The sequence below is a fragment of the Amphiprion ocellaris genome, chromosome 20 (assembly GCF_022539595.1).
Source record: "Amphiprion ocellaris isolate individual 3 ecotype Okinawa chromosome 20, ASM2253959v1, whole genome shotgun sequence".
Lineage (NCBI taxonomy): Eukaryota > Metazoa > Chordata > Actinopteri > Pomacentridae > Amphiprion > Amphiprion ocellaris.
Window position 1 is genome coordinate 18,071,877 of NC_072785.1, and position 22,719 is coordinate 18,094,595.

Consider the following 22,719-nt stretch of genomic DNA (forward strand, 5'->3'; position numbering starts at 1 on the left):
GTTCATCAGGACAGTAAATCCAACGATGTCCTCAGCGATCAGCAGTTGTTCAATAGTACAATAAATCCATCGATGTCCTCAGCGATCGGCAGTTTCTGGAGCCTGAAACGTCCAACGTTGATCCTCTTCCTGGCTTTCAACTTAATAGTTCGTGTTCTCAACAATAAGCCAGTTTTCGACTTTATGTAGTGACTTTACCTGTAGTCACTGAGGTGGCAGTTAGTGTCCTTTAGTCTGACGCGTACGGCTTCAAATTAAAACAGTGTCTCTGCTCGTTTTTACTGATGTTTCATTTATTGACGGCAACTGCAAGTAAGTTATCATTCAGTCAACATTAAGTCTCCAGTAAACCAAAATTATACAACCTGACAACATTCACCTGCTTGACACGGCATTTGAGCACGGTCGAAAACTGTTCGGCTTCCTTCGCCAAACTGCACACCTGCATTCATTCATTCATTAGCCATATGCAGTCCACTCCCTACAGTGGGCAACCCCGTGGCCCCTAACGCCACACCCACACAGTCATACCAACATTCATAATAATAAAACAAAGAGATCATATTTTGGCTCCAACAATTTAACCTTCACTTTCACCTTCTCACACCTTTCTGTTTAATCCCATTTTACCTCTTTCTTCCTGAACATACTGGGACTTGTTCTTTCAATCAAGATTAAAGTTTCCATCTGCTCCTGCAGCTCAGTAATTTCATGTGTGCGTGTGTGCGTGTGTGCGTGTGTGTGTGTGTGATCAGAAGTGGTTTCCTGCTTTTGACTTTCCGTCCAGTTAGTGGGCAGTGAAGTGTTGCCTGGTGGTTAAGATCTCCCGCTCAGGCCATCCCTCTCCAGCTGGTATGAGACAGAGCAGTCAGAGCCGTCTTCACCTTATGTAAGATCATGAGCCCAGTGATTCAGGGCTGACTGCATTCACACTTGAAAGCTAACGGTTCATCTGTGTTGTGCATGAGGTGGCAGGACTCTCAGGCACAAGCTGTGTCTCCTTGTGACTTGTGCATATCCTCCACTTCTAAATGTCACTCATATCATTTGATTCAGAGGACAAGACTCAAACCGAAAAGGAATTTTTCAAGTGAAAAAAACCTGGACAGATTGCTATGGATGGTGAGTCAAACAAAAGCTGTGTTCATTAATAAATGCATGAATGTGTGTGCAAGCACTTGAAGATACAAGTGCATCTATGCTGATATAACAGATTCATTGTATGTAGAGATGATATTAAGCTGGAACATGTCTCAGTTTCTAAAAGATTTTTATCCAAATTACATACATTCTCTTTGGTCCACATACCTTTATTATGGATTAGTTTAGAAAAGCACACTTGATCCACCACAGATCTCTTATTAGTCACAGAGAAGAGCTGCTGTAATTATGCTGCATTGTGAATCAGTCAGGCCATAATGTGACAAATTACACTGGCCAACAGAGAGGTTTGAAGCAATGCACAAAGAGAGAGATAAAGGCTCTTTTTCAGTCATCACTGGACTCTTTCCTCATGTTCCAACCTCTGACAGAACCACTGAACTTTGCAGCTACAAATAGCGCAGTTATCTTTAGCCTGAAATTTACTTGACTTCAGTTTTTGCCATTAATGTCTGCATTTTTGATGCAGCTGAACGGTGGATCTTGTATTTCATTTAGTATGTGGATCATTTAAAATCCCTTTCTGGTCAGTGATTTAACTTCTAAAAATCCTTTTGTATCATGATTAAATATTTATGTGTTTTTTTTTCCCATGAAAATAATCTCTTCAACACCTTAAAATGAGTGAGATGCAACAAATGTGCAAATATATGTAGTCGCCACCTTCACCTCCATCTGCCCTTTCCTACTCACTGCAGCTGGAGCACACCGGCTCATCTACAACTGTGCTCAAACACTGTAAAAAAAATTTACGCAGTGTCAAGTTGGAATAATAAAGTGCTTCAGCCCAGCCATACATGTTTAACAGAGACTGCCATCGGTAAACTATAATGTCAAGGGGGAAGTGCTCAGGCACAGCAGTGACTGTGGTGCTTATTTCACTCAAGTTTAAAAAAACATATGGAAAATGCTTAAATGGTTAAAAAAAAAAAAAAAAGAAAAGAAAAATCATGGATTTTACCAGATGGTGTCACACACTAAATTATATTGCCTGAGAATAAAGTAATATTTATATCTATACTTAAAAATCTCCTGTACAGAATTATCCTTATTATTCAGACGTTCATATCTTTTTTATTTTTTTCCTTTGAAATACTGGATACTTTTTTTTTTACCTATAAAATTAAACAGTTAGAAAAGACAAAATTTTCCTTCCAATGGGCTTTTACCATGTAGCATGTGGTTGCATACTAGTTGGTAATGAGCAGCCAAAACCATAAAAAAGTTGATGCAGTGACTAAGACAAAGAGACACCTGAAGACCCATGTAAAGATGGACATGAAAAAACTTTTTTTTTTTTAATGTTCTATGCAAACATCATGTCCCACAAGCAATCCAAACCAAACCTTTCCTGGTGAAATGAAGGGAATCAGCAGACATGTTCATGGTAAATCTAAGTTTATTCATTTGCAACCCACCACATGAGAAAAATTCTGACTGCAAGGTAATACATGTCCTAATAGGATGAGTCCAATTATAAGATAAGCTCCACTTTTCCAAACCTAATTTCCATATTATGTGGTCAGTATGATGTTTATGTATAGTGTAGCATGTTCTTTATGTCCACATGTTGCGGGTTTTTAATATTTGCTACTGAGTGAATTCAATTCTTATTCTGCAAAACTTTTTTATTCTCACTTTTTGTGGTTACATCACAGAGTCCGAATGAATGCTACTCTGCAGAGTATCACACATGCCAAATCAAGCTGTACTGAAGTGTGACACAGAGTCATTGTTTCATTCTGCCTGCAGACTCCGATAACCCATTTCTGCTGCCACATTTTCCTTGCTACAATTATTCCTATTTTGGAAGTCATTAGGAGAACAGAAAGGAGAAAACGAGTACCAATCTACAACCTTAATAAGGGGCCTTCATCTGGAAGACATTTGTTACTGTGTGGCCAAATTTAGGGTGTTTTTCACTGGTGAAAAGAAACATAAATAAAGAGTAAAAATGATTTCCAAATCATCTAACATTGGCCTATGAGACATCAATGAAAACATTCATTACTGGTTTTATAATATTCCTACTATGAATAGCACATCTAAAATGAAACTTCACTCTGAGCTCTTTGCTAATAAAATTATTTTCTTCTATTTCCTTGCTGTGCTCAGGTTATGTAAGTAGTTGAAATCAGATATAGGTGTGGAAAAAGTAAGCGTGGGGTTGCACTGAGGGATCAGCGGTCAAAAGGCACATCTACCCCAGGAAGACGTCTCCGTAGAAGCCCACTCCCCCGACCTTCTTGTCTCCAGCCTCGTCCACCAGTTCGGGGAAATGTGCCCCGACGCAGACGTTCACAGCCTCTTTCACTTCTGCTGGCAGAGATCTCACTTTCTGGTCATGCTCCTTCAGGGCCTCTTGATTGAGCTGCCGACACAGGGGCCAAAGGTTAGTTAGAGGATTATCTAAAGGACAGGCTGACATTTTCCTTTTTATTTCAGCAGGTGCTTATCATAATCTTTAGAGAATTGACTTCTGTGTTGGCACAAGTAAAAAATAAAGATCACTGCTGACCTCAGGCTGGCTTCAATCCAGCGGTCCAGTGGCATGGCTTGATTTTAAATAACAGCGATTGTGAGCTATTTCTAGGAAAACTGAAGCAAACGTAAGGATTTTTTTTGACCCCGTGCGATTTACCTGTATCATGACTCAATACTCTGTCACGTTAAATTTAACACCACTGATTTGTCCTCATTCGTCCCTTTGTTTGCTAAGCGCTTGAATTCCTCCCACTGCCTCTCATAATATCAACTGCATTTGCAAGCTAATACTATTGGTGATGCACAAAACCACACCATCCATCTGGCATTCAAGCGTCAATGTCTAAACTCTCTCGCGCCTCTTCTTCTCAATATTAGCTGCCAAGATTCCATCAAGTCAGAGCGATTGTCATGCAAACATCATCATCTGACATCATTTGCAGCGGTGGGCTTTGTCTTCGCTTTGTCGATCGCCCAAACTGGATGTGTCACACTGCAGCATTACGTACGCTCACCGAATGCACAGATGGCCACATTTGACAGAGTATTTGAAAAAGAAGGATTTGTCGTTGGCATAGTTTGGATTTTAGATGTCCGTAAGTGCATGTAGTAAAATTTGCAGTACAAATGCATGAATCAGAAGGACAAAAATCTCTTTGAAGAATAGCAACATTGAACATTCAGGAGGTGAGTCTTTCCAAAGGTTATAAATTGGACAAAATGTGAATCACCACAGGCACTGCATTTTAGAATTAATTACTTTTTGATTAGCTTAAGGGTAAGCCTTGAGGGAATTAATGTAATGGGGCCGTTCCACTGAAAGAACTTTCCCAGGGGAGGAAGATTTTTTGAGGGACTCATTCATTCACTCATTCATTCATTTAACCTTTATTTAAACTCAGAGTACACTGAGGTATGAAGGACGAATACGATGTAGCCGAGCAGGAGAATAAAAGATGTCGGCACACAAATAAGACACACATATATAAAATATTAAAAGGCAAAGACATTAATTAGAGCATTTAAGGATCTCTGGAACTAAACCTGTTTTCTGTATAATAGTTCCAAGAGGCTTAATGTGTAGCAGTTTCGATGGTTGAGGAACCTTCAAGGTTTGTAGCACTAAATGCGGCTGTTTTTTTTTTTTGCCTAGCCTTCATATTCAGTGGAAATAGAATGGGCAAAAGGGACTCACAGTTCCTAGTTTAGCTCCTAAGTTCTACGGTTTCTGCTGAGAGTCTGTGAAATATCCTCCTGAGGGACCAAAACAAGTGTATCCTTATGTCAGTGTATGTACCTGATTAGTCAGGGCCTTGATTTCTTCCAGTGTAGCGGCCTGTTTCTTCATCAGAACCTCTTGCTGTGGGTTGTAATCTGAAGACTGCTACAACACAATAGAGCACAAAACATGTCACAACTGAAAAACACCATCGATTTGTGGTTCTGAGCCCGTGTTGTGTGTGCATGTGGCATGAAAGGAGGGATAAAGACTGCTCGCACGTCTATAAGCACTTCATGTGCTCATGTTTCTCCCTGCGAGTCTCTCTGTGTGTATATATGTACCCATGGGATGCAACCAGAGATAGAGAGGCTCAATACCGTTAAGTCACAGGTTGGACTTGTCCAGTTAGATTACACAGCCCCCGTGCACTCGGGCTTTCGGTACTGAGGGTGTGCTGATTAAACAAGTGATTGTGTTAGAAGTAGTTGAGGTAATTAATGGGTAAAGGCTGATTAGGTAGACGTAAGCTGCAATGAGACCCTAATGTGTGGAGGGACGTCGGGGGTGTTTACTGCTGTCCAGACTGAGCTGACGGAAGAGGAGCAGAGCGAACTGTCCGGCTCTTTAACGTAGATACAACAGGTCTGAATGTTGATGAGCTCTACAGAGGAACCAGAGCAGAGCCCAGTGACTCATCGACCACACGTGGATTGGCGCGCTCGCTGTAAACAGCTTCTGAGTAATGGACAAGCCTGGCCTATGGTCAGGGCCGGCTGCACTTTACTCATCCGTCAAAGGGCTGCATGCGTGTGTGTGTGTGTGTGTCCGTGCTTGTGGAGCTACTGTGAGTGATTGTGTGCGCACGTTCACGTGTGTGTGGGTGGGTGTACTTACAGTTTGGCGATGTGTGTGCGTACCTGTAAGCAACACGTGGGCGTACTGTATGTGGACATGTGTGCAAATGTATGAAAGAAAAGTGCTGTAACGTGCCTAAGGTAGTATTTTTTTCCGTCTGTTGTTGAAATGTTAGACACTTTGTAACCATAGTTACACTGTTGAATACAATATGTGTTGGGCACATCAGTGCGAGCTGCTTCTTCTACTGTCAGCTACCAACAGAGTGGTAAATATAGTGAGGCATAAAATCATGTAGCTTTAGAATTAGATGTGAATTGGTGACAGTTCAACATTTTGGGAAATACATTTGACAATGGACACACATTACAGTCTCCCCTCCAGTCTGGATCAGACGGTGCTAAGAGTCAGCAGACAAAAACATGTGCATTCATAATTCTCAGGAGACTACGGAGGTACACTCTGGATGGTATCCACACAGTTCTAGCTCTTCATAAATACTGATGCCATCATTTCTGTGACACATGACTAAATGAAACCTTAAGTTTGCTGTGAATCACAAAGTTCTCCCCACTAGCAGTTGCGATGTCCAGGACTCAACCAAACTCTGCATTTTCCTGTTGCCTTTTCACTGGAAATTGCACTACTTACAGTATAAACAGTGGAAGCTCTTGGTTGCCAGCAATGTTTGTTTTAGTCCAAGAACATGCAACAGTTGGCGTTCCTGCAGGATTTTCACGCCTGCCAGAACTTCAGCTGTTACCGGCCAACAGTGTATAGAAAGCCTCAATGAAACTGGGACTTCCTGTTTGTATTCCAGAGGTAGAAAACCTCATTTAAAAACCAAAAAAATGCTACTTTGGAAGAGAGTCTGCCTTAACAGTGTGATGTGTGTCTGGTTCTGTCTAAATAAAACAATCTAATATCACTGATTATTCTGTCTTTAATGAACATCATCTCTCATAAGCCTTCAACGTTCAAGAGCTGATGGAAGAGTTGTGTCCATGATCAAGTAGTGAATTTATGATTAGTTAGACAAATTAGAGAAATTACAGCTAGACCGATGAAAATTTTATCTTAGCAAAGAGCACTGGTGAGTTGTATAAATGGGGTCAAAACTGAGTAATTAAGTAAGTAATTGTTTAACTGATAAAATAAGGAAGGTTTCTGTTTTTGAAAGCAAGTGTGGTAATGGCCGCCAATGAAAAGGAAATCCAAGAGCATGCTTCTTTCTACAGAGACAGATGAATGAAATGCTAAATAAGACTCTGGAAGAGGCTAGTCCAGACTTTAAGTCATGATTTGGGGATTTTGTACTAACTTCAAACTGTCAAGGACTCAAAAAAGTAAGAATTTTTAACTCCTTTCAGACCTGCACTCATTTCTGTTAATTTGATAGCAACTAAAAATGTTGGCTTCACATCTGAAAGAACACTAATACTAGGACAGGTTTAGTAACATTTCTATATCACTTTGAGCAAGTCAGAATGGCATGCCTTCGCAATAACAGATAGGGATGCACAATACGTGTACTTTAAGTTGTAGGAAGCAATTTAAGGATTTTTTTTTAGATATTTCAGCAACAATATTGACCAACAAACATCACAGCTCAATCACAAAATACCTTTGTTGGCCATCTTGCTTCTCAGTTTCTCATCGATTACTTACCAAAATGTCAATATAAATTAAACGTTACAGCAACGATGACAGGGTCTATAACACATTAGTATTGTTGCTTCCGGCTGTTTGTAGGAAACTTTTCTCCGAGTTGATTAAACACCTGCAGCATCAAACAGCAGCAGGATCTCTGTAAGTTTCTTTAAAGCAAGAGAATTGTGCCTATTTAGGCAAACGGAACAGCAGTAGCGTCATTTATTATTCAGGATTATAAATCATCCCCGTCGATCACAGCTTTTGGGCTTTTTAAAAAATATTATCACACAATGACTGATTTGGAAATCATAAATGCACTTGGAATTTTGTTATTTGGACAGTTCCATAAACTTGCTATTAGCTTTGGTTCAGTTTTTGTCTTTCAATGCATTATTATCCATCATGTCACTTAATATACTGTCTGTTCCTGCCATTATAATAACTATTACATGCATGTCATGGTTCTCTCTGCTATTATACTGTATGTCTGAATGAAACAATGAGGAAAATGAACTACGTCTGAATTACAGAATGCTGTCACTGTAACAGACTGAGGAAACAGTTAATGTTACTTATCCCATATCTGGAAAGTCCTCAAGCGTGTTTACAACTTTCAGCCAATCATCAGGTTTTTCCAACCTACATTTACACTAAATATGCAGTTAGCTTAGCTTAGCATAAAGACTGCAAACAGTTAATCTGGTGCCGTTAACAAGTGCTAACAAGATCAGGCTACCAGCACCTTTAAAACTTGAGTCTAATATGTGCTGAATACGAAACTTTGTTTAGGTGACAGAGATTTTGTTTCTTGGGACCCAGTCAGGCCTGCTGTTTCCCCCCTGTTTACAATATTACTTTATTATACATTCATGCTCAAAGGAAACTGTAAATCTATGACTTTAGGTGAGTTTAAAAGAGACTGGCTTTGTACTTACGGCACCATCGGACTGACTGGGCTCATCCAACACCTCCACACTTTGTCCCTTTTTCAGCCTAAGTGAAGATAATTATTTTCAGTAAGACCTCTTATGCATATTTGAAAACTCACCAAATCAGTGGTCATTTGCATGTTCGTGGGTTTAAAATATTCTAAGACGTGTGTGTAGCTACCCTGCCATGATGACTTGTTGGATACAAAAATAACAATAATGATTAAAAATGAATAAATAACAAATCAAGCCAGTCGTCATATGCAGTGTCAATGCCTTCTCATATTCTTTTCATCTGTGGACAAAAAGCTGTAACTTGGTCAGAATTTACCTGAGAGCTGTGAACTCACTTTGCTTTCTCTGTGGACGAACATTTTGAGAGCGTTTTCTTCTTGTTTTCTTTGGTTTCACTGCAAAACAAGGCGAAGACAGATTTAAAACCTTCAAAGTGACCCTATAAACAGCTTTGTTTTCCCGTTAAGAGTTGCAGGCTGTGAGAGTCTGATGCGACCTTATCGTTTCAGGGAAAGGAAGGATTAAATGCGATGTTGCAGATTCTGTGTGGACAGGTAGGTGATCAGGGCTGCCTTCGCCTCTCTGCTGCTGTTTATACACCTGTTGGATAATAGCTGTCCTGAGATAACCATCTGTCAGCTGGAGATTTGGGATAACACGCACACATACAAGCACAACACCGGTCAAGCCAGCGAAGGACATCGAAAGACCTGCACGCTGAGGTGAATCTTTTATTATTTGAGGTTTTCTTTTTGCAAAATGTCAAACAATTCTCCTCAAATGACACACACACACACAGACAGCGTCACACCACAGTCTCAAGGCACAGATTGGACAGACTCGGCAAAGCCTCGTTGTGTGTGCATCATGTTCCAAATGTGTTGCATGTGTGCTCACACCTCTCCAGGGTCTTCAGCTCGCTGCTGTGTCTCTCTGTGGCCATCTCCAACAGTTTGGCCAGTCTCTGTCACAACAGAATTAAGGAAATGGCACAATCAGTCAAGATAAAGTGCCAAATGAGACTTAAATAGCTCTAAACAACAATGTCCAGAAGTTCAACCCTTCTGTTGTTAATTTGCAAGAATTTAAGTTTAAGTTTCAAGAAAATGCCCAAACCCTGTAGTGCACGATGCTAACTGGCTCTTCACTACACAGCACCCTTACAGTACAATCTACATTCTGTCTACTCAAACACTGAAAAGTTAATGGCTGACCCTGCAGTTGTATTCTGAACTAAGAGCACCCCAGTCTGGTGCATAATGAACAGAGCCTCTGAAGTACCGGTTGATCGCCCATGAGCCCAAATACACAGCACAGGGAGGTAAAAGTAGGTGCTCCAAGAGAATTGTGAATGCATCCTGAGCAGTGGAAATGAATGCTATTTTTGGAGTGAATCATTAAATATAATAAGGACAGCCAAGAGCTGAGTAAGAGGAGAGTTCTGGCTGAATGAGGGGTGTATCAACACTACTACAGTAGAACAAGGAGCAGATTTTGTCTGTCAGGTACCAATATTTAAACAAAATTCCATATATGGATGAAATGCAAGAACTCATACATTGTCGATGTGACTGACAAAAATGTTATGTAAAACTTTAAGTAAAACTACTGCTAACTATTCACTAAAGTTGAAACAGCACAGTTATTTAATTGCACATTGTGATGCAGTAATTTTTTAACTGTTAAATAGACTGTTAGATTATTTAATTAACAATATCATCATATTTAGAATAAGAATAACAATTTTGGTATGCAAATCTAAAGATACAAATTAAGGAGCAAAACAGCAATTAAATAAATGTTAAAAACTTACAAGTAAAATGTTTAATATCCTCCTCTGAAGTGCAGTGAAGAGGTGGTATAAAGTAGATGAGAACAAAAGCACTAAAATGAAGGGCATGCACCATCAATGTGTTTTTAAACCTGCTATAATTGAGTTTTTGATTATTAGAAGATGAATGCAGCTGAAACTCATTGTTTAAGAAAGTGTTGGTGTCTAAGGTGTTCACAAACAGCAGTGGGAAGGAAAGTGTTCAAGCATTCTTTACCAAAAACTTTTAAGTTTTCTCATAAAAATGTCCTTCAAATGACATACTCAATGCAGAAAAACATTCCCTGTGAGTATTATAACTCTGTATTAGATAATTATAATATTACTTAGATTGCATTAATGTAAAAACATGATTTTAGGGATGTAGTTCAGCTCGTTTTGAAGTAATTTGTATCCATCTGACTAACGATTATTTTCATTTTACATTCATCTGCAGATTATATTCTCCATGCATTGACTGATTGGTTTGGTTTGAGAAAAAACACAAAGGCAGTGGTATTTTTTGACAGCTTTTTCTATGTATTTTGTCCAAATGTAAATGCAGTGTACAGTCAATAAAAACAGAGATTTTGAAAAACTCTGTTTGCAGTGCTGGCGTGTAAACAGGGAGAAACCTTTTGGTTGTTACATGAACTGATTCTGTGCAATAGAAAATGTGGACTAAATAGTGCCAGTAATAATATTTGTAACAGGACTTTTTGTATCTAAATGCACCTTAAGGCTTCCACTATACTGAGGAACAGGCTTCAGAATCAGTCCATACATATGGTTCCCCCAAATGGTGCGCCATCATTGGTAGCCTACTGGAAAGCTGCAACAGACTTTTTTCAGGTTTCTTATTGGCAGTCATGGCTTTAGGATTATGTTCATATCACTGCCTCTTGGTTTGTGGGCCAGAAATCCAAAGTGATAAGCTGAGAAGAGGCTAAAATACTCTGAAGAGCTGAGAACTGCTGAGTTGGGTCATAATTTGTATCACATGGAACCATTTGATTCACTGTCACTATAAAATATTGATTGGAGCAGCTTTAAGTACAGCATCTGACTAAATATGCTGAGTTTCTTGCCACTACTGATGTCTTTTTATGCTCATTTTAAATAGAATCCAAGGAGCTTCAAGCTTTTACGAACCTCTGTGGCACACTGCTCTTTCTTCTTCTTCATCTGGTCAGACTGCTCTGTCCACAGAGCTAATAGCTCAGCTTGCATTTTTTCCTTCTGCTCCTTCACTCGTTCTTTGCTCACACTGGAGTCAGAGGTGTCGCCTCCTCCCCTGGTGAGACACACAGTAACACGTTACAACAATGCAGGCCATATGAAAGGGGAATACGGCCATCGACTAACCCTCTCTACACCTTCTAGTGCAAAAATTAGTCTACAACCATGTGGTTACTGGAAACACTACACAGTTGTGCTCATGTGGCCTTTAATAACACATGGCTTGCTCTGAAAGCTCAGTGTGGAGGACCGAAAACAAAAAGCACTGACGCTCTTACTCATTTAGTTGTTTTCCTGCACCTCTAACATTCTCCTTTCGCCAGAAAAACCCATTAGCCGCCGAATATTCTTCATGCTTCTAAATATATTCTCGTTAATAACATCGACCAAAACAACAACAACTTCATTAGTGTGGCAGTATTAATACACTGTAGAATTCGGTGCTACTTTGCAGGAAACAGAACAGTCTTTGAATGATTAACCATAAACAATTGGACAGATGGTTCTTCTTCCACTAACACCATCAAGAAAAACCTCTTTTGTCAAATATTCTGCATATTTCAGCTCAAAAACTGACTTTGAAAAAGCATTATGACAACAAATAGAGAGGGAAAAAAAATCTGTTTACTCTTTTTTCTTCACTGAGGCTTTCTTCTTGATGGCCTTGAAGGAGTCTGTGTATTTCTGAATCAAATCCTCTCCTTTTTTCTGATACTTCTTCTCTGCTTCTTTCATCTCTTTCTCCTGACGCTTGATGACCTTCAGATAGTTCTTGTGTTGTGTCAGTTGCTCAGTAGTCACAGTCGAAGGCTCTGCGGCATAAACACAAAGGGCTGGCTGTGAGAATCTTTTTACTTGTCAGCCCTTGATATGCATTGATAATAAATCTATTCAGTAAAAAAAAATACCTCTAAATTGATCTGCGTTTCCTTTGTGAGAGAGCTTTTACCTACAGTGAACTGGGATGAGTGCAGCACATGAAGCACTTCAGTGTTACCTTCACTGCTGGTCGGCGGCTGAGATGAGTCATCTGATCCTGCAGGCACGGTCAGTGTGTTTACTGGACAGGTCACAGCCTCTTCAGGAGCAGCAGCCTCTTCAGCAGCAGCAGCAGGCTCTTCAGCAGCTTCTGTGGCCTCCTTATTGTCTGGAGCAGGCTCAGGGTTTGCATCAGTGTCTCCGCCTGATTCTTCTTTGGCTTCTGGAGCTGCTTCTGGCTCCGGGGCTTCGTCTGTCTCAGCTGCGGCCTCCTCAGATGAAACCGTGGCTTCAGGAACGGTTTCAGATGCCTCTGGTGCCACATCTTCAGCAGGAACAGTGACAGGAGCTTGAGGAGGCTCTTCTATAGGCTGGGTAGCATCTGATTTTTCTTCTTCTTTAGCTTCTTCTGCAGGAGCTTCTGGTGGAGTCTCGGTTGGCTGCTCAGTGGCTTCGGTGGGTGGTGCAGCTTTGGATACAGCGTTTTCTAGAAGAAGTAGAAAGTTTAGCAATGAAATACACATTTAAACTCAGCACTGAGACCACAACAGTCCTAATAAAACCTTGATTTTTTTTCTGAACTGCGTCCCCTTCACAAATTTCATTACCTGCAGCAGGAGCTTCACTTTCTTTAGCTGTGTCTGCAGGGGGTTGGACCACAAGCGGCAACTCATAGGGAGAAATGTAGTCAGAGGATGACTGCAGGGGTTTAAAAAGAAAAAAAAGAGACTTGACAATCTAGCAAAGCTGGTCATCTTCCAGGAAGTCAGTTAGTGCTGTTAAAGCTTTATAGGGAACCTGGGGATATAACTGATATGTCAGTTTTAGTGTCTGAGCTTCAGCTGCTGTTACCTCTTTGGGGGTCTTTGTGGTTTTCTCTGTCCCCTTTGTTGGATTGAATAAAGCATCAGTGAAATCTGAGAAAGAATCAGAAACATTACTGTACAAGGGAGCGATATTCAGGAGCAAAATTCATTTTTAATTAAATAGAAATGTGTGTTTAAACACAGCAAAATGCTCCACCAGCTTCGTAGATCAAATTGCATTAGGCTTGTCCTTGACTGTCACTTTAGCTACATGGATTCAGTTTTTATTTTGCATACAGTGAAAAGCTAAGTACCTGCAAAGGCAGCAGGGATGTAGTCCTTGACCTCGATGTACACAAAGAGAGCAGGCAAAGTGAGAGGCATGTTGCTCTCACTGCGCAGGCAGATGTGATGGAAGCCTACGGGGTATTAAAAAAAAAAAACCTTGGTAATTAAAAACAAGGCAGCATCTCCTCTGATCCAGAAGTTGAGGATAAATCAAGTTAGCAAACATTCTTAGGGCCTTGAATGACTCAGTGTTTTAAATTATGTAGATTAGATGAAAAACAAATTCAAATGTTTTTCCTCTCAGAGTCACTGACCTGACTGAATGGCATCGACAGGGATGATTCTGTGGCCCAAGAACTTTCCATTCTCTTCATGCACGACAAGTCTTAGAGAGGCCATCTCTGGCAGCAGGATCTAACAACGATGACAAAAAGTAGCAGCAGATCAGGTTACGATGGATCACACAAATGCGTTCACTCTTGTTTGTATTTGTGCATATCTTAAGATGTTAAATGCTGTAACCCACACCTTCTCAAAAACAAAAGGCTCCTCATTCCACACTGGGTTGATGGCATTGGGGGTGGTAGACCACTTGGTGCGATATTTCTTCTTGGGGTCTCCTGGCAGCCCAATCACCTCCACCTCCACCCCTGTTTTAACACTCTTCTCTGACAGAAACTGACCTGAATAGATCTAATGAGAGAATATCTGATCACATGCATGTATGAACTGGTTAACAGTATGGCTGCGTGCTGCTGTGTCCATGCATGTTGGCGGATATAAATAGAGCTGAGGTTTTCAGCCCTGCAGAGTCTGCTGAATACCAGGAACCATGTTACAGTCTCAGCAGGATGCTTGTATTATTACGGACTCTGCATCCAAACTACAAGGACAACACACAGCACATGTAGACTTCCCAAGGCTATTCAGGTTCATTTAATGCTCAATTTAGAAGAGCAGAAAACAGCTGCCAGCTATACACATATTGCACTGATTGCTCATCAGCTTCCCTGCAATGCGATATCATAAATGATACAGCTTTAACATATGAACAGTTTTACCTGAAGCTTTGAAGTCAATTATTTTGACCTTTTAAAATTGCTTCCTTTTTATATTTGTTTTGCACAAATAATACAGGCCCTAAGCTGAACACGTCTAAAGGATGGTTCAAGTAATAGAGTCGCTATAGTAACAAGGCCGTGAACCTGCCTTTATGGTCAGTGTGCTTGCCACAACGGTGTCAATCCTGTCACAGAAAGGGTCAAACTTCTTGTCACCGCGGCGCATAACGTCGTGTTTGAGCAAGTAGCCCGTTCTGCCGTTGAATTCAAACAGAGCCATGTTCAGCTGCATGGGGAAATCTGAAAATAGACACAAACAGCCCATTCATGCCACCTCTCTTCAGCTTCAGGAGGAGCACTGAGCATTTGGGATGCAGAGCACAGCTGAGGCCTGTGCAGCACAAAGAGGTGCAACACTGACCTGCTGTGGTGAAAGACAGAAGCTCAGTTTTAAAAAATACAAAAGGACATGACATGTTAAGAATGTCAGGACATTATAGTTAATCGAGAACTGGGGACAGTTGATGTAGTGCAAGAAATACGGAATATTTCTGAGTGGTTTTCAGTGCTTGTGTCAATTTGTACCCATTGTCTGGTAGTTGAGCGCCACCATCTGGCAGCCGACATTCCAAAAAGGTTGGGGGTTGTAGTTGGATGAGTCCATTCTCGTCCCTTTGGGGTAAATCCTGCTCATCTGCCTCTTATTGTACCTGAGAAATATCATTTAGGAAACATGGATGTATAACTGCATTTGTATTTTTCTGTGTATTCTCCTCTGACTGCATCAAACAACATATTTTGACCAGAATTGCAGCTCTTACTGAGTCATTTCAGAATACAGAACGCAAAATTTTCATTTTCTTATTTCTTTTTCTTTTTGGAGCCTCAGAACATCTGCAGCACTCTAAAAGGATACTCGACAAACTCAACAGCAGTCTTGGCAATCATCGCCTCCCCTTTGGTCTCCACAAAAGATGAGATAACGTAACTCTTGTTTTTCTCTGTGAAGGAAGAGAAAAATGAGAGGAAGAATTGCATAACTCACACTGACTTTGATGTATTTACCAGGGGTATTAGTAAAATCTACTTTATGTGAGTTACATTCATGATGCACAGACATACTTCTGGCGTTGTCAAAAGAGATGAATTTGTTGGGCTGGATGTAGTTGACGATGGATGACATCGCCTCGTACGCTGTTACTTCTTGTCCAGCTGTGCCCTGTGTGGGGTTGACAGGAGGTTATCTGATGTTTGGACTCTCGAGGCCAGAAACAGAGGAGGTCATAAAAACAAAACCGTCATCACAGTCGTCATCATGTACCTCATCTGATGTCTTCATTTTCTCCTCATCCTGTTCCTCCGTGTCTTCTTGCTCCTCGTTGTCCTCCGCAGCTGCGTCCCCTTCTGGTTAAATGTATAATCATAATGTGAGTGACACCTAAAATAACTAAACAGGCCTATGTTTGGAACATAACTAGATTTGTATGTGCACCTTGGTTCTCCTGGGTGGCAGGGGCCGGGCTCGTGCCATCTGGGGAAGGGGTGTTTGGGTCCTGGGTGGGAGCAGCTGTGGCTGCAGGCTGGTCAGTGGTTGCTGTGGTGGTTTTCTTAGCTGGAGCTGGTTTCCCATGGCTGCCCTTCTTGTTCTTAATGAGGATCTTACCCAAGAGCTCAGATGGGCTGGGAATCTGCTGGCCTGGCTTCAGCTGGATGTTAGAGACAAATACAAGAAAAAAAAAAACTTTAAACTGAAAGTAGTGAAAGTTCAGAGATGTAGCTACAAGGTCTGTCATATTTTTGTTGCTGTTTTTTTAAGGGGCATGCATACAAACATTATGTCACGCATTAATCACCATTACTAATAACCACCGAGCACAAACTGAGGCTGATGTTTCTTTGAGTAAATAAATTTAACCTGATGGCACCAGAGGAAAAGTTCTGAGGTCATAAAAGTAATTTGCCTTTATTCTCTAAGGATCTAGATTATTTGATTCAAAATCCAATTCATTCAACAAATGAATAAATCAAAAGTTGAAATATTTCACTCAACACAAAAATGCCACCTAAGTCAGAAGACTTCATCATCTGGAGACTAAAATGATCTAAAATGATTTTTTTAAACACCCGCTACAGGAATAAATTAAAGGGAGAAAAACTGGCTGCTTGAGATATTTTTAGGATGCTGGGTTCGGAGGAAAAAATAACATCTCATGACCTAATTTCTGAAATCCTGGCAGTGTCCCTGATATTATCTGAGACAGTTAAACTCATGCTCCCTTTGCCTCAGGGATTCAAGCACATGTATATCCTCCACAGAGCTGAGAGGAGGTGAACACACACTGGCTGCTGATATAAATCAGTTGAATGGGTATGGGAGCCTGTGAGGGCCTTGTCTCCTGGAGATAAGAACGAGGACAAACATGAAACTTGAACTTTTGCATTTATTGCTCTCATGTGAGTAGACTGCAAAATTTAGCTAAGTCACGCATTGTAACATGACAATCCTGCATCTAATTTATCAGACAAACTGCTCTGTTTGACAAATCTCTGTGTTCAAACATTATCTAGCTGTTATTTTGACAGCAGGCTGTGTTACTCACAGGGTATTTTTCCAGAGGCTCTGTTAGCAGGGCATCACCAAATATGGTTTTGCAGTAGTTGGCCATCTTCTCCTGCTGTTTCACGCTGGAAGAAATCAGAGCAACACCTGTTACTATCCCCACTTCCTGCTGCAAAGTCTTTACTTACATCTGACATATTTTGGATAATGACAAAAGAACATTATTGCATTGTGTTAATAGCAGTACATGGCATGAGTTCATGTAAAAGCTTACGAGTCAACGTGGTTCTCGAATGAGAGGATAACGGGGTACTGTGAGGTCTTAAAGGCGCTCTCTGCAATGGCCTCGATTACATCCTGTTACATGCCACAAAAACACAGGCCTTTTTGTTATTGTATGCTCTTAACTTGTCTTTTACTGGATTGAGATTAGACAGAACTGGCAATAGAGCAAAAGAAAGCAATGAGATAGCAAAAAACTTGGGTATGAACACAATAAAATTGTGAAATCACACAAAATCTTGACACCAACGCATTGGGACAACTATTCTCTGAAGACATAAACGGGGACAGAGCTGTCCCTTCTATGCAGAGACCCTGAGGTCACCTCCAAAACCATCACATCCAGCCTGACAGTGAACCGGACTGAGGTGTTTGGGACCCTGTGACTGTGGAGCTGTCCTTAAATGGAAGTGCTGAGTGTGAGAGGAAGACGTGGCCGCCTGCCTGTGTGTGTTTGTGCATTGCTGTGTGCTTCAAAGGCTTCACACGCTTTTGCTCTTTGGTTCGAATGAGCACCTCGGCATGAATAAATGGTAACTGGGGAATCTATGGGCTCATCACAGTCGCTGTGATACATTCTGACACTGTGTGGTGAGTGTGAACAGCTTCTGGCGAGTGTATACGAGAAGACGTCATACTGAAACAATGAAAACTGTGCAGACAGGATGCCAGGGAAGGCCATTTACTAGAACAGAGGTTTGATATGAGAGGATTTGCTGTCTGATCACAGAGTTTAAATGACGCCGCAAAATGCATCCGTTGCTCTTCATATCCAAATGATGTATTTGCTGATATGCATGTTGTTTAAATGCTGTTGTTTAAAATACATGTGAAATGTGAGAAGACTGAAGAACGTGTAACCACCTTGAAGAGGATCTCAGTGGTCATAGTGAAGCCATGAGTAATGATGGGCTCTTCATCCGGAGGTTTACCCTTCCAGCAGTCCAGCTCCAGACACCGGCAGCCGGACAGCAGACACTGACGGTACATCTCAGGAGAGGACACGCCAGAAAACTGACCAGCTACACAGGAAGAGAGGAAAAATAAAAGGATGTGCCCAAGATTTCACACATAAAATGTCCAGCAGCATGTCATAGGAGCTTGGTGCAGTGGTTTGTGGGCGAAAATCAAGGCGATATATGTGACCTGTTAGGTATGTGTTGTGTGAAGACTTGATTAAGTAGTGGGGTACAGGTTGGGTCATGTCCTGACACTTGGCCAGCCTGTCCTGCATCACAACTGTTGTCTCCGGACCCATCAAGAAAAACCAAAGCCCCTCTGGAGAAATCAGACCTGCAGATGAACATTACAGATGCATTGGAGCATTTGAAAGAAAAGCCCAAAAGCAAATCTCAAGCCCTCTAGATCTCACCTCTGTTAGAATTAGAGGAGCACGGCTCATACTTGTCAATCAGAGCTTTGATCTGATCTTGCCTCAGACGTGGAAACAGCTCCTCGTTGAGCCGAGAGTCCCTCTGCTTCTCGTTGAGGAACTTGGTGAAATTCTCCTTCGTCATGGTGGGTTTGTTGGAGCTGCAGGGCACAGTGAGGCATGACAGTCACATCAGCGCTGCATCTAATGCTGCTCGTGTCCATCACGGCCCACTAACTGCCACCTGAGCTCATGCCAGGCAGCTAATGCATGAGCTGGAGGCTCAGACTGGCCCAGCATGAAGATGGCATAATTTACTTGACACCAGCCATCTCCAGCTACCAAATTAGAATATGTACACAAACATGTTTTTTTTTTAGCTTCATAACTATTAGATAGAAACTGAGACCCTTGGAATGAGTGTATTTACATGCCAGATGAACAGGTTTACCAGAAAGGAAAAATGTTGATAATACAGACAAATTCAAAACATGTTTTTGGTTGAGAACTTGTGGAAGTCTCAAAAAGTAAATGTGAGATTAAATAAATTTTAAGAATAATACACAATTTGATACAAAACAATACAGGCTATACAATACACAAACAAAGGTTATTGAGGCATATCAGAAGACAGCCAATGAAGCACAAACGTTGACTCACTAAGAAGTGAAGATCTCATAAATCTCAGGTCGAGGACAGAGGTTTGTCAGGAAGGTCTTGAAAGCAGCTTCAGTGAAAACATCAGGCTTTATGGTGTCGTACTAAAAAATGAAGACATGATATCTATATCCGATCTTTATTATCAAAAAACTGTTTAAAAATACGGTAAATTAAAAGTACTAAAGTTTGATTTTATCACATTTGTGCAGCTGGAGGGTTAAATTATAAACAAAATATCTTATCTAAGATATCTGAGCCAATAAGAATAAAAAGAAATAATAGAATTTATTTCTAGTAGACAGCAGGTGCTGTTTCTAACCTTTCCTTTAGGGAGGTGTGCTGATGCTAAGGCACTTTCCACCCTCTTCTTATCCGCAGGGAACATCTTGTAAATACTGAGAAAACACACAGTGAAACACCGAGTAGGAAATATGTAAATCTACTGTACAAACTAACCACTGCGTGGTTGTACTGTAACCTACTGCTTCACTGGGATCTTGCCGTCCTTGTTGGTCTGAAGAGAAAGGCGGACGTATCTACGATTGAATGCAGCACATGTATAAATACAAAGCTGTATTTCACATTACATGATGAAATGAAATTGTTTTGTGTTCAGTCATTATCTGATACAAGCTGCTGTCAGATTACATGACGTTCACTTACATTTTATCCAGGAAGACTTGTCTGCATGCATTGGTTCTTGCAGCATTGTAGGCAATTGCAAGGATGTCATTAGCCCAGTTCTGATGTGCAGTTAATCACAAACACAAACAGGCATCTTGTATTTAATTCAACAACATGAGTTGGCATTAGCCCTTTAACTGTTGTAAAAGCTTTGATATCCACACAAACTCACCACTAGAGGGGGTTAAAATAAGTGTACCTCAGGAAATGAAAGTAGTGGATGTTGCATTTGAACAAAGCACAAAAGTGATTTCATTACAGTTGATTAAATCTGGATGTTGGAGTCATAAAGTCTAATAAAGACTAAAAGGAAGAGAGAGAGGGTGCCTTACTGGAGGAGAAGCAAGGCCTCATTATATAGCAGCTAATGGCCTGTGGCTGTGTTTGAACCATCAGAGGGGATCAGTGACAGAGAGGATGAACTGCAAACACAGATTCAGCAAATACTGTGGTTTTTATACCTGTGTCACTTTCTCCTTGGAGGCAAAAAAGTTATGATAGGTCAGATTGACTGTGTCTGGACCTGAGACGATGGTCAGGGTTTTGGCCAGATGGTTGCTGTCTGGGAAATCCAGGTTGAACACGTTGCGGACCTTGGGGTGCTGTGAAAGGCAAAAGAATGAATGAAATGTGCAAAGAATACCTCTTCCACATGATTCACTACCATATTGTTCTTGTGAACGAACTTTTCAATTAATAGCTTTCACAGTTTTCTTTTAAAAAAAAATAGTCCAAGCACATATTGTCTGCACAGATTGGACACCTGGAAGCTTCTTCTGCGCAGGCAAATGTGCTGACCAGAACATGCAAACATATGCACACCTAGACTCGTGCACACGCTCTCAAACTCACACAAAGGCGTGCATGTCCTATGAGCAGTTTATTTCTATTCTACTTTAAAAGCTGCAGAGCTGATGTCAGCACCAGAGCAGCTTTCCCCAAAAGCTCCTCGGCGGGGGAGGCAGGAGGAAGCTGTACGGCACCCCAACTGGGATGATGCAGTGCTCTCTGCTCTCCCTGAGGGGAACAGATTTCAGATCTCCCGTCGGCGAGGGATGACGATGGCTGCATACTGCAACCCTCTGAGGAGGCCAGCGAGGAGTGGAAAAGAACTGAAACTACAACTGTCAGCTTTCAACCCAAAGAGAGAGAGAGAAAAAAATACACGCAAGCTCACTCACAGAAATCTCAGCTCATGACTCACTCTGTGGCACAGTGCTTGTTTATGTTTGTTTGTTTGTGTGTCTGTGCGTCCGTGTGTTCCTGTAGTCAGGGTGTAGCCTGGGTACATGTGTCCACTGCAGTTTTTGCAATGCAAATATGCTCCTCGTATTAATGGGCACACTAAGGGTTTTACATTTTATTTGCATGCGTGCAGCGATTCTTACACAAGAAACACATCCATTTGGCTTAATTGGACCAGAGTGCTGGTTACAACATTAAATAATACCACAGTACTCACTTTGGGAAGTTTTGCATATTTCCCTGTTCTGGTATCTCTGATGGTAGCAACATCCAGGAACGTTGTCTCCTAGAAACAAGAGGCAGAGAATCATCTTCAATACTAAATTCAACATGTAGGCGCCTGTCCAAATATGGATTGAGATACAAGTCATCCTTTGGCAAAGTGCAAAAACTATGGGATTTACTTTGTGTGTGTGTGAGGAATGTTTGGCTGCCTTTTAAACATCACACAGGAAAGTGTAGCGATGTTTTTACAATTGAAAATATGCATTTGGAATTCAAAATAGCGTGTTTCTGATGTGGCAAAAACCAGAAGGTGCCTCAATGAGAGTGAAAGAGAGGAAATAAAAGAGCACTAAAGACAGAAAGTCTTCTCCACTGAGTGCATCACAGTCCAGCTGCACAGTGCAACAGGAGTGTGAGGCCACATCAGCACCAATCAATAATCTCCACAAGCTGCTGGGACTGGAAAGGTGGTCAATGAAGCTTTTTAGATATCCCACAGCTTTGGCAGATCCTAATCACACGCACATTAGCCACACAGAGGATGTGAATCGGACACACGACTACCCCAACAATGGCTTTCTTTCTTTTCTTTTCCAGACACTTAATATTGATTACCTTGCTCTGGTTAATCCAGTAGACATAAAAACCTTTCGGATCCATCTTCATGGTGACGGGAACAGTCTTTGTCGAGTCCTTGATGGAGACAAGGGAATTGGCTTTCACAGAGTTTGGACTCTTACTCCTGAGTTGAGATCTATTTTGATGTGTTGATGCTAAATTAGACCATTTAAACCAGACTTGTAGCTTTATTTTAGATTACTAGTTGGGAAAGAAGTGATTCAGATATAACAAAAATGTCTCTTTTTATGGAATTTAAATGAAAAACCTGTGCACATCTGCATATAAAGCAACATTTCACCTTTTCTGACATTTAATAACCACCAGCTCATGTTTTAATTGAAATATTCACTCACCTCCGACCATTTGGTGAATCTTTCTCCTTTGACCAGGTAGTCTTTGACTTCTGGAGCCTCCAGAAAGTATCTTTTCTTATTCATTTTGTCCTTCTACAGTGACTTTTCCGCCTGAGTAATGCTATAGCTGACGTACATCCACTATCTCCATTCCCACAATAGTCCTAAACACGCTTATCCCTCCATCTGTATCCGAAAGGTGCACTAAACTGGAGT

General features: G+C 41.1%; 1 protein-coding gene across 2 annotated transcripts; it reads right to left on the bottom strand.

Moving 5' to 3' along the window:
- Positions 1-2,542: 2,542 nt before the first annotated feature.
- On the bottom strand, positions 2,543-22,719 carry plcb2 (phospholipase C, beta 2). 2 transcript variants are annotated; one of them, XM_023284528.3, is made up of 32 exons: positions 22,504-22,719; positions 22,145-22,222; positions 21,522-21,590; positions 20,521-20,661; positions 20,039-20,118; positions 19,858-19,911; positions 19,695-19,770; positions 19,376-19,476; positions 18,716-18,876; positions 18,490-18,636; positions 18,208-18,365; positions 17,336-17,418; positions 17,102-17,186; positions 15,994-16,207; positions 15,823-15,905; positions 15,624-15,720; positions 15,418-15,502; positions 15,087-15,211; positions 14,650-14,801; positions 13,969-14,133; positions 13,755-13,854; positions 13,467-13,571; positions 13,199-13,263; positions 12,955-13,045; positions 12,366-12,833; positions 11,997-12,180; positions 11,282-11,423; positions 9,219-9,283; positions 8,655-8,714; positions 8,311-8,368; positions 4,943-5,026; positions 2,543-3,532 (listed from the first exon to the last, which is right to left on the bottom strand). In XM_023284528.3, the coding sequence occupies exons 1-32, from the start codon at positions 22,585-22,587 to the stop codon at positions 3,362-3,364; spliced, it is 3,831 nt and encodes a 1,276-aa protein (XP_023140296.2). In that variant the 5' UTR covers positions 22,588-22,719; the 3' UTR covers positions 2,543-3,361. The 2 variants fall into 2 exon arrangements, with proteins under 2 accessions (XP_023140296.2, XP_035810674.2); XM_035954781.2 differs by having other exon boundaries at positions 4,943-5,029.

What these genes read in the sequence shown, in the direction of transcription:
- plcb2 (XM_035954781.2), bottom strand. Translation starts at nt 22,587, where the DNA reads ATGAATAAGAAAAGATACTTTCTGGAGGCTCCAGAAGTCAAAGACTAC. An exon ending in AATATGCAAAACTTCCCAAA is followed by an intron (nt 20,662 to 21,521) that starts GTGAGTACTGTG and finishes TGCCTTTCACAG; the next exon opens with CACCCCAAGGTCCGCAACGT. An exon ending in AGCCTCTGGAAAAATACCCT is followed by an intron (nt 16,208 to 17,101) that starts GTGAGTAACACA and finishes TCTAACATCCAG; the next exon opens with CTGAAGCCAGGCCAGCAGAT.